Source organism: Octopus bimaculoides, chromosome 1, assembly GCF_046866305.1.
Source record: "Octopus bimaculoides isolate indiv1 chromosome 1, ASM4686630v1, whole genome shotgun sequence".
Taxonomy (NCBI): domain Eukaryota; kingdom Metazoa; phylum Mollusca; class Cephalopoda; order Octopoda; family Octopodidae; genus Octopus; species Octopus bimaculoides.
Genome location: NC_142928.1, coordinates 106,495,178 through 106,512,221, shown reverse-complemented (window position 1 = coordinate 106,512,221; position 17,044 = coordinate 106,495,178). Strand labels below are relative to the sequence as shown.

General features: G+C 39.1%; 1 protein-coding gene across 2 annotated transcripts in view; it reads left to right on the top strand.

Moving 5' to 3' along the window:
- The window catches only part of LOC106882394 (nuclear FMR1 interacting protein 1-like), a 37,997-nt gene that overhangs the window by 5,740 nt on the left and 15,213 nt on the right, over positions 1-17,044 (top strand). For both annotated transcript variants that reach the window (XM_052968995.2, XM_052968994.2), the window contains exon 3: positions 3,581-3,643. In XM_052968995.2, the coding sequence (XP_052824955.1) occupies positions 3,581-3,643 (63 nt within the window). The remainder of the gene's footprint in view (positions 1-3,580; positions 3,644-17,044) is intronic.

The following is a 17,044-nucleotide window of genomic DNA, read 5'->3' as shown; positions in this document are numbered from 1 at the left end:
TTGTTAAAATTCCAGCGATGAGGATAAACTCTGGATTTCTCCCCATATAGTTCATGAATTTAGAGGGTTTAGATTTGTGATACTATCCCTTTATTTCCCATTGTAGATGGGCAGTTTTGCTATCTTACTATAATGGGTATGTCTGTCTGCCTGTCCATCTCTTTGTCTGTTCCCTCTTCACGGCCAGACAGCTGGACCAGTGGTTATGATATTTTTCAGGATTACAAAGACAGTTGTCAGGAAGGTTTTTAGCATTAAAAAAAAATCAAAGTATGGTTATTTTGGGGATATTGATTTTTGAATTTATAAATCACCTTTACATTTTTATTAAAAATTCATCAACCATGAGTAACTCTGGATTTTCATTGTATAGTTTTCATGGCCCCATCATAGATACAAAGGGGGCCACAAGGACAGTTAATAGCGAAAATAGAATGAAAAAAGTGTGTGTGATTATTTAGTGGTTATTGTTAGGCTTGAGCAGGATCCGAAGCAGCTGTTGTTTACATCTCAGTTTGGTACCAGAACATCCAGACATTATTTAGATAGAACAGTGAGAGGTAAGTCTTAGTTTGATTTTTTGCAACCCTAAAGATTCTGCTTGCGCAATCACAGCAAACAAGACACAGGGCCAGACTTTAAATCATGTTGGTGTGTTTTTACCCACCCCGATGTTTACACATGGCCAGTTATACATCGCTATGAGTAGAGCAATGGACTCCAGTAATTTGAAAATAAGTGTCAACCAAGCAGAAAATATCGTCTACAAAGAAGTTTTGTAATCATATTGATATTATCGAAAGGAATATGATTCATAATTTAAATAGGAAGATTTGTGAACTTTGAATATATAAGAGTATAAACAAGCATAAAATAGTGTAAACAACTAAAATAAAAGCATATCTAAATAACATTTAAAAAAAAAATTCTTTTTATGTAATGGTCGAAGGAAGTTCTGGCTTTAAATAGGAGTGGTCTACATCATCATTCATGACAGGTTGAGAGCCTATTTCAGTTTGGGAGTGAATAGTCATCACATGTCATAGTTGCAATAGAATCTTGTTAAAGAATGATATATATATATAAATGTATGTGTGCATCTTTGTCCTTGCCTTACCACCACCACCACCACCACCACCACCACCTCAATGTTGGTTTGTTTATGTCCCCATAATTTAGTGGTTGAGCATAAGGGACCAATAGAATAAGTATCAGGTTTAAAAAACAAAAAGAGGTATGGGCAATTCATTTGACTAAAACCCTTCAAAGCAGTGCCCAGCATGGTTGCTGTCCAGTGATTGAAATTTACCATGATATATATAAGAAAAAAAAAAAAAAAAAAAAAATTAAGGTTTGGTTTTCAGTGGTGCTTATGTATTATTTTATTCTCGTATATGTATCTGTCCAAAAATGCTATTCCTATCATCATCATCATCATCGTTTAATGTCCGTTTTCCATGCTAGCATGGGTTGGACGGTTTGACTGGGAAGCCAGGAGGCTGCACCAGGCTCCAGTCTGATCTGGCAGTGTTTCTACAGCTGGATGCCCTTCCTAATGCCAACTACTCCCTGAGTGTAGTGGGTGCTTTTTACGTGCCACCAGCACAGGGGCCAGTGGAGGCTGGCAACGGCCACGATCGGTGGGTGTTTTTTACGTGCCACTGGCACGGAAGCCATCAATATGGTGAATATGTACTTCCATTGTATGTTAGTATTGTAATGGTAATGGTTTACTACAAGACTACCTATGACTTGTTGGGTCACCTGGAAAGTCTGAGTTTCCCAGCAATGGAGTTTTGTGTCATTGGTTTTTCTTTCTTTTCCAGGTTATTTCGCATGCTTTCAACAAATGTGACATCGAAATCATGCATAAACGGCTCCTTTCCCTGGAAAAGGAAAGATTTAGCTGCTATTTCTTGCATGCCCTGCTACCACGTAATGGGTATTTTGGGTCCTTTATTGCAAATAGCTGCTATGTGGTAGCAGAGCATGCTAGAAATAGCAGCCAAACCTTTGGAGCTGAGATACATTGAATGCACCCCAAAAAATTTTTGTAATGGTATTCCCTTGGGGCGATCTTTTACTTTGACTCTCAGAACTGCCATTCAGATCAGCTGGTTTTGTTTGTTAATTTCCATAAAAAATTTGTATTTATTTACTTATGTTTTAAAGTGAAAGAGAGGAGAAAGTAAAAGCTGTATGAACAATATATGAAATGGATGTGTGTGTGTGAGAGAGAGAGAGAGTGCCACTTACACATACATGAGAACACACATACAAAAAAGATGTACTCATGTATTGATGTATGTATGTATACATGACAACACATCCCTTCACTCACTACTCTTTCTTGTTTTTTCTCTCTCACATGCACAATCCATTTCATATACACGTACATACATCTTTCACTTTAAAACAAAATTAACTAAATAAAAAATTTTACAGAAATTAACAACTTGAAAATAGTTTTAAAAAAACTTTAAAATATTGTCTAAAATATAAAGACTTACTGTACAAATAACTTACATTTTCGAAATTACATTCAGTTAAAAATATTTCTGAATGATTAAAATATTGTGTACTTCAAAAATCAACATTCTTTTTCCTTTTTCTGAGGGCAAGAAGACTGTGTGTGTATATGTCACAGATAGCAGATGTGTGTTTTGTTGATTGATGTCATGACATTATGTGTGTTGTCACAGAAGCCATGTTTGTTTTCATCAAGAAATAACAAACAAAAGTTGTGTTTACTCGTTTTCATTAATAAAAAGAGGTCAAAATGTTACAAAAATTTGTACTGCACTGCCGAAGGTAAGTATGAAAATATATATGTGAAAAAAAATGAAGATAAAGTATACTATTTCTGAGATATTTCAGGTACAGACAAACATCCCTAGAGTTTTAGTATTAAGATTACTACATCACCAACACACAATCATCATTGATATAATTTTTGTGGATTTTATTTTGCTATTGTCTTGTTTGTTAGGTCAGTTTCACATCTACTTTTTCTATGCTGGCATAGCTTGTCAAAGCAAATTTGCTACAACTGGATGCTTTTCTTGTCATTAACCCATACCTGTTTACCATGTGAAGTATTTTCTCTCATTCCTCACGTTGAAAACTGAAACTGCAGGATCTTTACTTACAGAAGAATGTAAACAAAGGCAGTGTTTCTTTTCACTCAGACACTAATGACATTTGGAACAACATTCACACACACACACACACACACACACACACACAAGCATGCACAACAGTTTTCCTCTCAGTTTCTGTCTGTTAATTCCACTCAGAAAGCATAGGTTGCTCTGAAGCTCTTGCTCATAGTGTGCCACAAAGTGGAATGCATAGTTGCAAAGCAAAGTTGTAACCTGCGCCTATCTTGTGTTTTGAATGTATTTGCTTCCTCTGTTTGTCTGTCTGTCTCTATCTTGTCCACGTATAAGATATATCAATGGAGATATACAAGTAATTTTTCCCTCATCAGTTACACCAGGGCCTATGGATGTTAATGCTTTTTAGACCCTTTTCCCTAGAACTTGCTATGTTATTGACTCATTTATTTTCTTTTTTTCAGTGCCCCAAAGAAAATTGTAATTATTTTGCTGTCCCAAAATTGGTTAAAATACACATCAAAATGGTAAATATTGTTTATTATTACTCTATCATATTTTCTAAATTCCTATATTTTTTTACCAATTATATAGTGTCTGTGATCTCAGTGTTTATCTTACATTATTAGTTTTTACATAGTTGCTTCCTTTCAGTTAATATGATAAAATTCCACACTAGTGAGAAAACTGTTATCTGTGGTGTTATTAATTAGTCCATAAAAGAAAGGCAATGAGCTGGCAGAATCATTAACACGCTAAGCAAAATGTTTTGCGGCATTTTGTCCATCTTTATGTTCTGAGTTCAAATTTCACCAAGGTCGACTTCGCCTTTCATCCTTTCATCATTATCATCATCGTTTAACGTCCGCTTTCCATGCTAGCATGGGTTGGTCGATTTGACTGAGGACTGGTGAAACCGGATGGCAACACCAGGCTCCAGTCTGATTTGGCAGAGTTTCTACAGCTGGATGCCCTTCCTAACGCCAACCACTCAGAGAGTGTAGTGGGTGCTTTTACGTGTCACCCGCACGAAAACGGCCACGCTCGAAATGGTGTCTTTTATGTGCCACCCGCACAAGCCAGTCCAGGGGCACTGGCAACGATCTCGCTCGAAAATCCTACAGGGGCCAGTCATGCGGTACTGGCAACGGCCACGCTCAAAATGGTGCATCTCATGTGCCACCCGCACAAGAACCAGTCCAGGGGCACTGGCAACGATCTTACTTGGCTTGCCGGGTCTTCTCACACACAGCACATTTCCAAAGGTCTCGGTCAGTAGTCATCGCCTCGGTGAGGCCCAATGTACGAAGGTCTTGCCTCACCACCTCAGCCCAGGTCTTCCTGGGCCTACCTCTTCCACGGGTTCCCTCAACTGTTAGGGTGTGGCACTTTTTCACGCAGCTATCCTCCTCCATTCTCACCACATGTCCATACCAGCGCAATCGTCTCTCTTGCATGCCACAACTGATGCTTCTAATGTTCAGCTTTTCTCTCAAGATACTTACACTCTGACAGGTATTCACATTGACATTACACATCCAACGGAGCATACTGGCTTCATTCCTTGCGAGCTTACGTATGTCCTCAGCAGTTACAGCCCATGTTTCACTGCCATGTAGCATGGTTGTTCGTACGCATGCGTCATACAGTCTGCCTTTTACTCTGAGTGAGAGTCCCTTTGTCGCCAGCAGGGGTAAGAGCTCTCTAAACTTTGCCCAGGATATTCTTATTCTAGCAGCTACACTTTCAGCGCACCCACCCCCACTACTAACTTGGTCGCCCAGATAGCGGAAGCTATCGACTACCTCTAGTTTTTCACCCTGGAATGAGATAGAAGTTGTTTTCTGTTTGTTTGCAGTCTTTATTGCACCTGAACATCTGCCACAAACAAAAACTAACTTGCTAGTTAACCTGCCTTTGATGTTGCTGCACCTCTTATGTGTCCATAGCTTGCACCGGGTACATCTTATAGAGTTACTACCTACTCCTTTTCTACATACTGAGCAGGGCCATCTACCTGAAGGGGTTTGTGTTTTATCTACCTTCCTACTTATTAGGATTTTGGTTTTAGCTAGGTTGACTCTAAGGCCCTTCAATTCTAGACCTTGCTTCCACACCTGAAACTTCTCCTCTAGTTCTGATAGTGACTCCGCAATTAGGGCAAGGTCATCAGCATAGAGGAGCTCCCAGGGGCAGGGTTAATAAAGTACCAATGAAACACTGGGGTTGATGTAATCGACTAGTCCACTTCCCCAAATTTCAGGCTTTGTGCCTTTAATAGAAAGGATTAATTAGTCCATAGAAGAATTTAAGAAGTTCAGTTGCCAAGATGAGTGAAGAATCTATTGTTCTGGGAACAAAGAAGAAAAAGTATGTAGTGTTGTTGCTTGTTTGTGGACAGTTAATGACGTCCACAATCAAGTAAAAACATTTGAACTTGTCAAACTCATAGGAATTTCTTTTAATAATGTTTATTTCCTATCCCTTTTGTTGTCTTCTCTTTGTATTTTTGGCAATTCTCTATGAAGTAAAGGTCTCAAATGAATGTTGTACATACAGTATTGGAGATGTTTTTCTTTCAAAAATCTGAGGAGTGAAAATAGGGGATCAGTTTCTTAGAAATAGAGTACACTATCTGTATGATACAGTCATTATCATTTAACGCCTGTTTGCCATGCTGGCATGGGTTGGATGGGTTGACAGGAGCTCGCTAGGCAGATGATTGCACTAGGCTTCACTGTCTGTTTTGACATGTTTTTACAGCTGGATGCCCTTTCAAACACCAACCACTGAAGTCCAGTGTGGACTTCATGCATCAACACTGGCGAGGGTCATCAAATAACTTGCAAGACGAAGATCCTTTGATAGTACACTATATAAAAACTAGAAGAGATTTGAAGTGTTTTAATCCTTTCATGACTATCAGTAATATTTATACGCTAACTTTTTGTTTTTGTACGTACCTGTTGTGTGTGTCACACTTACTTCAAAGAAGTGGTGAAGTGAGAGAGAGGAGGACAGAGAGAAAGTGATGAATGTTCAGAAAGGAGACAGAGGTATCAGAGATAGTGCAGGAGAAGTGGAGGGCAGGATGGAAAGATCTGACAAAAGAGAGGAAGAAGTCCAGATGTTCGCGGGAGAGTGAGGTCACACCGATACAGTCGTCAATATAATATGGCTGTAGGGTTTGGGAGTGGGACCAGTGAAACTTGAGAATATTTGGGCTTCAACGTAGCCAGTGAACAGGTTTGCATGGCTGGGGCCCATTCTCGTTCCCAAGGCCATATTTATTTATATATATATATTATTTTACTTGTTTCAGTCATCTGACTACGATCATGCTGGAGCATTGCCTTAAAGAGTTTTTTAGTGGAAGAAATTGACCCCAAGATTTATTCTTTGTAAACTTAGTACTTATTCTATTGGTCTCTTTTACCAAACCACTAAGTTACGGAGACATAAACACACCAACAACAGTTGTCAAATAATGGTGGGGTGACACACTCAGACACAAAGACATGCACACATAAATACATACATATACATACATATATATATATATATATATATATATATATATAAGTCAGCAAACGGTGGGGTTGTGTTAACCGCACGTGGATAAATAATAGGAAAATATAAAATAATAAGGCAGAATGCTAAACTGAAAGCATATTTTAATATAGATGTGTATAAAGAGGATTAAAAACGATTTCTAACCGACTTTCATTGCATGGCAAATTTTCAAGAAGTGGGAGAATGAAAATGTTTTTTACAAAAAAATAAAAAACAATATATAAAAAAAATAAATATACCAATACATTATATCGTCTTTGAGCTTTTAAAGTTCAATGGTAATCCATGTAGATAATTGTTAGAAAGATTAGGATGCATGGAATTAAGAATCTTGTTCTGTTTAAAAAAGGCGGAGAGTTTGTGTGTTAAACAGGAAGTGTGTGTAAGGGAAGACAATTCTGTGGGTTTTATACTCCAACTAAAGAGTATAAAACCCACAGAATTGTCTTCCCTTACACACACTTCCTGTTTTGACACCACACTTCCTGCTTAACACAAGCTTTCAGCTCCTTTTTTTTTAAACACAACACAATTCTTAATTCCATACGTCTTAATCTTTCTAACAATTATCTACATGGATTACCATTGAACTTTAAAAGCTCAAAGACAGTATAATGTATTGGTATATTATTTTTTTATATATTATTTTTTATTTTTTTATTTTTTTTGTAAAAAAGCATTTCCATTCTCCCTCTTCTTGAAAATTTGCTATGCAATGAAAGCTGGTTAGAAATCGTTTTTAATCCTCCTTATACACATCTATATTAAAATATGCTTTCAGTTTAGCATTCTGCCTTATTATTATTTTTTACTTTCCTATATATATATATATATATATATATATATATATATATATATATATATATATATATAGGAAAGTAAAAAAATAAATATACCAATACATTATACTGTCTTTGAGCTTTTAAAGTTCAATGGTAATCCATGTAGAAAATTGTTAGAAAGATTAAGACGTATGGAATTAAGAATTGTGTTGTGTTTAAAAAAAAAGGAGCTGAAAGCTTGTGTTAAGCAGGAAGTGTGGTGTCAAAACAGGAAGGCTTTGACGATGTGGGTGGGAACCAAGCTTCTTTTCACACAGCCATATATATATATATATATATAGATAGATATGATGACTGCTCCATTTTGACAGACGATAGCCATCCCATCAACAATCCACACATATCATCACGCAGTACAATCCCTCCGTTGGTGAGCCCTCAAGTGACTTTGAAGTCCGGCTGCTGAGCGACAAGGTCTACAGCACAGATGACAAATGTTCAGGCCTCTCGATCCTTGTCCGCTGGTATCTGATTCTAAGGAAACGTTTCTGTGAACCAGCATATGTCTCTTAAGTCCGGGTATTGTTTTACAAACCTTGTGACATATGCCACAGGTCGCAGAAGGTGGTTGGTATTTAGGGTGTCTGGAATTTCTACCCTCATGTGTTTTCATGTGATTCACATATCCTGCCTTTGACAGAAGAATGCGATCACACATAATACACATCCTATACTCTCCACTGATTACAATTTTTCCCTTTCGACAGGCCCGCTTAAGTTCAAGTTGCTGAAACATCTTTTCCTCCCAGACATCACAGCTCGTCCTGACAACAGCTCTCCACTTGCTTCGATCCAGAACATCTCCTTCCCAATCACTTTCATACATATCTAGCCTTTTTAGGTTTTGTTTAATGCAATCTTTATACCTCTTTCTCGGTTTCTGCCGCGGTCGCTCACCAGAGCTGAGCTCACCATAAAATAAGTGCTTCGGCAAACGATCATCCTTCATTCTAATTACATGCCCAGTCCATCTCATTTGGGCCAGGATAATATGTTTTTCAATTGAGCTACAGTGCGCTCTGTGCAAAACCTCTGTATCTGCTACGAAACTCTTCCATTTTACTCCTAGGATGCGTCTTAGACACTTTTGATGAAACCTTTCTAGCATCTTTACATGACGCTTGTAAGTGGTCCATGTTTCGCCTGAATAAAGAAGTGCAGTCAATACACACGCTTTGTAGATGCTGATTTTTGTCTGCAGGGAGATATCTCTATCAGCCCATACTCGCTTTTCAAGCTTTCCAAATGCAGCACTTCCCTTCGCTATTCGATAGTATATTTCTGCATCAAGACCACCATCCCTTGACAGTGTGGTTCCAAGGTAAACAAAGGTGTCAATGACTTCTAATCTTGTTCCGTTTGGTTTGACTCCAATGATGCAATGGTAAATGAGCTACTGGCAACAAAGAGGTCTACTTATGAAAAACTTCTTAACCCAAACATTAAGGGCAAAGAAAAACTAGAAAAGGTATACAGAGCGCAGAAAGCAGAACTGCAAAAGGAATTAAGGAGGCTCAAAGATACCTAGTGGAGTAATTTGTCTGAGGAAATACAGGCATCTTATGAAAGGAAAGACATTAAAAACTTGTACGGCTTATTGCGACAAGCTTTTGGACCGCAATCCTCAACGTATGTTCCCTTGAAATCAAAAGACGGAAATGAGGTTATTAAGGATCCTCCTGGAATAATGAGCAGATGGAGGGAGCATTTTGCGGAACTTTTCCATAATCCATCTGTAGTGAACATGGATGTCATAAATAATATCCCCCAAAGAGTGATAATGCAACACATGGACGATGCGCCTTCCATTGAAGAAGTAAAACTGGCAATACGGAAACTGAGATCCAACAAAGCTCCTGGGCTGGATGGTATTCCAGCTGAAATTCTGAAAGCAGGTGGGGATCACACCTCCTCCGAAATTCATAGCCTGTTGTGTCAAGTTTGGACCGAGTCCTCTGTGCCACAGGAATGGATAAACGGCATTCTAATCCCTATATACAAAGGTAAGGGACCCAAATCAGTGTGTGGTAATTCCAGAGGAATAACTCTCCTGGCACATACTGGGAAGATACTTTCGAGGATCATGTTAGAACGTCTCGTGGAGAATGTGTGTCCACATGTGATTCCTGAAGAACAGTGTGGTTTCAGACCCGAGCGGGGAACGATGGATATGATATTTTCTGCAAGGCAGGTTCAGGAGAAATGTTTAGAGGAACAAATGTCACTATACCAGGTTTTTATAGATCTAACTAAGGCATTTGACACGGTAAACAGGGACGCACTGTGGATTGTTTTGTGCAAACTTGGTTGCCCGACACATTTTGTGAGCCTCTTCGAGAAATTGCACAGCACATGAAAGCTCAGGTAGTTTTTAATGGTAATCTATCTGATGAATTTTCAGTGGACAACGGTGTAAAACAGGGAGATATTCCTGCCCCTACACTTTTCTCTATATATTTTGCCACATTGCTTTGGTATGCATTTGAGGATTGTAACAGGGGAATCAGAATCAGATTCCGGACATCTGGTAGCATATTTAATCTGACCAGGTTTAACTGTAAGGCAAAGGTTATTTAATATATATAGATATAGATAGATAGATACATATATATATCTGGCTACGATCATGCTGGAGCACTGCCTTAAAGGTTTTTTAATTGAAGAAATTGACCCCAGGATTTATTCTTTGTAAACTTAGTACTTATTCTATTGGTGAGAGAGAAAGAGACAGTGAGTGGTAGCAGCATTCATTTTGTGATTTTAAATGTATCAGAGAGGATGTCAGAGAGTGAGAAAGAGACAGTGAGTGGTGACGGCGTTCATTTTGTGTTTTTAAATGTTTATCACATCGCAAGAGAATTAGATACATAGATACATATATTGTTAAATCAAAAGCGGGAGAGGGACACAAAGGAAGTGAAAGAGAGAAAGTGAGAGAGACAGCAGATACATAACTCCAAAGAAAAGTTCATACATAGATACATATTGTATTAGAATAAACCATAACCAAAAAAATTTCATTAAAAGATATCCATTTCTCTATATGTTATGAGGAAATACAGTCACTCACTCTCGCATGCACACACACACATACAAAAAAGATGTATGCATATTTATGTACATGTGTATGAAATATCTGTGTGTGTGTGAGAGAAAGAGAGAGAGAGCCACTTATACATGCAAAAAACTACATACAGGACAATACACACCTTCGCTCACTCTCACACACACACATCTTTCACTTTCTCTTCTCTTTCACTTTCTGCTCTCACTTCAAATCAAATTTTGCCTTTTCACTTTCTGCTCTCTTCAAAGCATAAAGAAATAAAAAAAATTTCTCAGAAATTAACGAACAATCTTTTGATCCCATACGATCAAGTTGACAACTTGCTGCTTCAAACGAAAGAATGCCATAAAATAACTTCTTGTGTTAACACACACACTCTAGGTAAAACTTCTGTACAAATTATTTCTTGCTGTGTGCATGCGCAAAATTACAGCTCAAATCCAATTGAATTGACCATTCTGTATTGTCATTTGTGTTTGTGATTAGCGTATTTAAAAACCTGATCTTCGATATAAACTTAAAAGGAAGTTTTCCCAGAAATCCAGTCCTTTACCTGTTGTTTTTAGCATGTCTGAAGTGACATTTGCATCCCACCACTTATTTTTGTTCCTAAATTTCTTCCAATTCCTTTGTTTTTTGATACAGGAGATTAGGATTTTGCCCAAAAAAACACGTTCTCAATATTTAAAATTTCTCCCTCCCTGCCCCAATTTCTTCATTTTTACTTTTTTCCAAATGTTTTTCTTGGTAATTCATAGAGAAACAGAGTATGAATCTTTAAGAATTTTCTTCCTTTTTTCTTAAAGAAACTTTAAAGTCTCCTTCCCAAACATCCACTCATCACCTCAGCACGTTCAAAAAGCTACAAATTCCCAATGTTTCACTTTTAGCTTTTTGGAAAGCGGGGAAGTTTCTTCAGAAATAATGTCATTTACCTGTTGTTTCTAGCATGTTTGGTTTTCTGGTGGTGGGCTGGTATTTTTTATGTCTGCTATTTCAGTACAATTCTACATATGCGTGAAACATTGAGACATCTTAGCTTTTAGAAAGTGGGTAGGTGTTGGGTGGGTGAGGTGGAAGAAAGGGCATTGAGTGTGTCCTTAAGAAAAATTAAAATTTAAAAAAGTATATATATTTCCCAGATTCGTAATCTGTATTTTTCTGTGTGGATAAAAAAAAAAAATTCAAAAAGTTACAAATTAAGAAATTGCAGTGGGGGGAATTAAAATTTTGAAAATGCGATTTCTGGGCAAAATCATTTTAACCCCTTTTTATACGATGAAACAATACATAGTTTGTGATCCTTCTTAAGAACAGAAAGCACTCTCATGCAAACCCATGCAAATTGTACTCCCACACCCTTCACTTTTAAACAAACAATAATTTCCATTACACCAGTAATCTTGTTCACTATATATCAGCTGTGCCGATTCTGCCCATAAGAAAAGAACAAATGTAGGTCATAACATCCTGGCAGCGTTGGGATGCATTGCTAGTCTCCCCCCCCTCCCCCCCTCTCTCTCCTGAAAACCACCCTATCGGGCAGCTTTTAAGCTAGTATATAGCTTTTAAGCAACTGACCCTGAATGGGAAGATCTGCAAACAGATCTCTGACTTGTTTTGCAGAATTTGCTGCAATTGCTTTCTCCAGAGTCATATCCCAATGATGATCATATTCACTGCAAAAAAATTATGTTAAAAAAATCACTGAAAACAGTTGCAATAATGAAAATAGGAATCCAAAATTTCAGGATTGTAGGTCTGGATTCAGCCCAGAATGGTTTTTAATTTACTTATGGAGTTAGCCTTTAGATTATAAAAATTGATATTATACAAAAAGTCACGTAAAAAAATTGCTGTAAACAATCACACAAATGAAAACTTGGGAATCCAAAATTTCAGGGTGTGGGTCTGGATTCGACCCAGGATAATTATAATTTACTCACGGAGTCAGCCTGATTCTGAAATGGTATATGTTGGGCTATGACCTCTAGGAGTAAGGTTAAAAAAGTGTAACACACTGACATTCACATTTATTATATTTTTATATTATAAGGTGGTGAGCTGGCAGAATTGTTAGCATGCTGGGTGAAATGCTTAGCAGTATTTTATCTGGCATTAGTTTTTGAGTTCAGATTCTACCAAGGTCAACTTTGCCTTTCATCCTTTCGGGGTTGATATAACTAGTACTGGTTATGTACTGGGGTCTATGTAGTCAACTTATTCCTTTCCCCCATAATTTAAGGTTTTGTGCTTCCAGTAGAAAGGATTTATTAAAGTTGAAAAGTGTGGCATGCTGTAATTCACATTTATTATATTAGATATGTTTAATTTTGGGGAAATTTTATTTCAATTAAAGTGTATTTTATATATATGTGTGTGTGTGTGTGTGTGTGTGTGTGTGTATATATATATATATATATATATATATACATATCTATATATATATATATATATATATATATATATATATATATATATACATATATATATATATATATATATATATACATATATATATATATCTATATATATATACATATATATATATATCTATATATATATATATATATATATACATATATATATATATATATATATATATATACATATATATATATATACATATATATATATACATATATATATATATATATATACATATATATATATATATATATATATACATATATATATATATATATATATATATATATATATATATATATATATATATATATATATATATATATATATATATATATATATATATATATATATACATATATATATATATATATATATATATATATATATACATACATATATATATCATCATCATCATCGTTTCACGTCCGCTTTCCATGCTAGCATGGGTTGGACGATTTGACTGAGGACTGGTGAAACCGGATGGCAACACCAGGCTCCAATCTAATTTGGCAGAGTTTCTACAGCTGGATGCCCTTCCTAACGCCAACCACTCAGAGAGTGTAGTGGGTGCTTTTACGTGTCACCCGCACGAAAACGGCCACGCTCGAAATGGTGTCTTTTATGTGCCACCCGCACAAGCCAGTCCAGGGGCACTGGCAACGATCTCACTCGAAAATCCTACGGGAGCCAGTCAGGCGGTACTGGCAACGGCCACGCTCAAAATGGTGCATCTCATGTGCCACCCGCACAAGAGCCAGTCCAGGGGCACTGGCAACGATCTTACTTGGCTTGCCGGGTCTTCTCATGCACAGCACATTTCCAAAGGTCTCGGTCAGTAGTCATCGCCTCGGTGAGGCCCAATGTACGAAGGTCTTGCCTCACCACCTCAGCCCAGGTCTTCCTGGGCCTACCTCTTCCACGGGTTCCCTCAACTGTTAGGGTGTGGCACTTTTTCACGCAGCTATCCTCATCCATTCTCACCACATGTCCATACCAGCGCAATCGTCTCTCTTGCACACCACAACTGATGCTTCTAATGTTCAGCTTTTCTCTCAAGATACTTACACTCTGACGGGTATTCACATTGACATTACACATCCAACGGAGCATACTGGCTTCATTCCTTGCGAGCTTATGTATGTCCTCAGCAGTTACAGCCCATGTTTCACTGCCATGTAGCATGGCTGTTCGTACGCATGCGTCATACAGTCTGCCTTTTACTCTGAGTGAGAGTCCCTTTGTCGCCAGCAGGGGTAAGAGCTCTCTAAACTTTGCCCAGGCTATTCTTATTCTAGCAGCTACACTTCCAGCGCACCCACCCCCACTACTAACTTGGTCGCCCAGATAGCGGAAGCTATCGACTACCTCTAGTTTTTCACCCTGGAATGAGATAGAAGTTGTTTCCTGTTTGTTTACAGTCTTTATTGCACCTGAACATCTGCCACAAACAAAAACTAACTTGCTAGTTAACCTGCCTTTGATGTTGCTGCACCTCTTATGTGTCCATAGCTTGCACCGGGTACATCTTATAGAGTTACTACCTACTCCTTTTCTACATACTGAGCAGGGCCATCTACCTGAAGGGGTTTGTGTTTTATCTACCTTCCTACTTATTAGGATTTTGGTTTTAGCTAGGTTGACTCTAAGGCCCTTTAATTCTAGACCTTGCTTCCACACCTGAAACTTCTCTAGTTCTGATAGTGACTCCACAATTAGGGCAAGGTCATCAGCATAGAGGAGCTCCCAGGGGCAACCTGTCTTGAACTCCTCTGTGATTGCCTGGAGGACTATGATAAATAAGAGGGGGCTGAGGACGGAACCTTGGTGGACCCCTACCTCTACCCGGAATTCATTGCTGTACTCATTTCCAACCCTCACCTTACTGGCAGCATCTCTGTACATGGCTCGCACAGCTCTCACTAACCATTCTTCTATCCCAAGTTTCCTCATTGACCACCAGATAAGGGATCGGGGGACCCTATCAAAGGCTTTCTCCATGTCAACGAAAGCCAGGTACAGAGGTTTATCCTTAGCTAGGTATTTCTCCTGCAACTGTCTCACTAGAAATAAGGCATCAGTAGTGCTTTTACCTGGCACGAACCCAAACTGCATCTCATCTAAATTGATTCGCTCCCTAATTAGTTGGGCTATGACCCTCTCTGTAACTTTCATAACCTGATCTAACAGCTTGATGCCTCTGTAATTATTTGTATCTAAAGCGTCACCTTTACCTTTGTAGCAGTTGACTATGATGCTGCTACACCAGTCATTGGGTATGACTCCTTCGTGTATCACCTGGTTCGTAATACGGGTGACTAGGCTATAGCCAACACTGCCAGATATTTTGAGCATCTCTGCAGTGATTCCTGATGGGCCGGGGGCTTTCCCAGTCTTCATACTCTTAATTGCTTTATCTACCCTGGTGCTATCAACTCGGATAGCTGGTCCCTCTATTGGGTCGACATACGGCAGGCTCTCTTCCTCCCATTCATTCTCTTTATTAAGCAATCTATCGTAGTGGCATCTCCAGACCTCTTTCTTTGCATCCTCATTTAGTGCAAGTGTACCATCATCCATGCGAACACATTTCTCTCCTACACTGTCTTGCAACACGAAATACCTCGAGTCTTTGGTCCTCACTGCTCAGAACATTGGCAAATCTTTTCGTATCTGCTTCCCCTCTGGCTAAATAAACCTGTCGCCTAGCCTCCCTTCTGGCACATTGGTACAATTCCCTGCTACCACCGTTCTTCCAGTCCTTCCAAGCCTGTTTCTTTTGTCTAATAGCCCTGTTTACCTCCTTGTTCCACCACCACGTTACTCTGGGTCGGGAGGGGACCTTACACCACCCACAAATCTGGTCGGTGGCTTTCAACAGTTTGTCCCGCAGAAATCTCCAATTGTCTTCCACGTTGTATGATGCTATATCCCCTTCTATTTCGTTAAATGCTTCAAGTAACTTGTCTCTAAGTCTCTGTCCATTTGCAGGGTCTTTAAGCTTCCACACCCTTCTCCTCCAAGCCGGTCTAATTCTGGGCACCCATTTTGATCCCAAAGTCGCTAACTACTAATCTATGTTGTGGGGTACATTCTTCGCCAGGGTAGGTTTTGGAATTTATAAGCCGCCCTCTTTCCCTATTTCTGGCGAGGATGTAGTCGATTTGGCTAGAGTGTCTGCCGGAGCGGTAGGTGACTAGGTGACTGGCAGGTTTCCTGAAGTTGGTATTGCAGACCATAAGATCGGTTGCATCACAGAACGCCAGCAGTCTGGTTCCCTCCTCGATGCGGGAACCGAAGCCATAGCCTCCATGTATGCCATGGAAGCCTCCAGCACGACGTCCGACATGACCATTGAAGTCTCCAGCCACAAAGAGAAGGTCCCTGTCACTCGTCGACGAGGTAGTTTGCAAGAGGGTGTCATAGAATTGGTCTTTCAGACCATCTGGTAGCCCCGGTTGAGGTGCATAGGCTGAGATGACAGTAGCTAATCTATGATGAAGCACTAGTCTGATCTTAAGTACTCTGTCACTTACTCTAACGACCTCGATCACCTTATCCACCCATTTCTCCGCTAGAAGTATTCCTACGCCCCCGACCCCGTCAGTGTTCCCTGCCCAGAAAATCTTGTACCTGTGTTCTTTGCCTGTGAGGAACCTCGCAGAACCTCCTCTCCATCTTACTTCCTGGATGCAGCACATATCTACGCGTCTCTGTTCAAGCATCTCAACAATTTCACCAGATCTACCTTTCAGCGTGCCGACGTTGAGAGTGCCAATCCTAACAGTATGGGTGTTGGGGGTGTGGGCCTGTAGCCTGGGAAGGGGGAAAGCAGTGTTGTGTACCTGAAAAGAAAACTTGCAATTGGAAGAATTCATAAGCAAAACAGTACCTACAACCTGCAAACATTACTCAAACTTAATGCGCTACCCAAAGGTAGGGGAGAGGATGGCCAAGGCCACTAGATGGGTTCCGGGAGACAGCCGAGGATGACAGGATGACAGAGGAATGCACTTCCG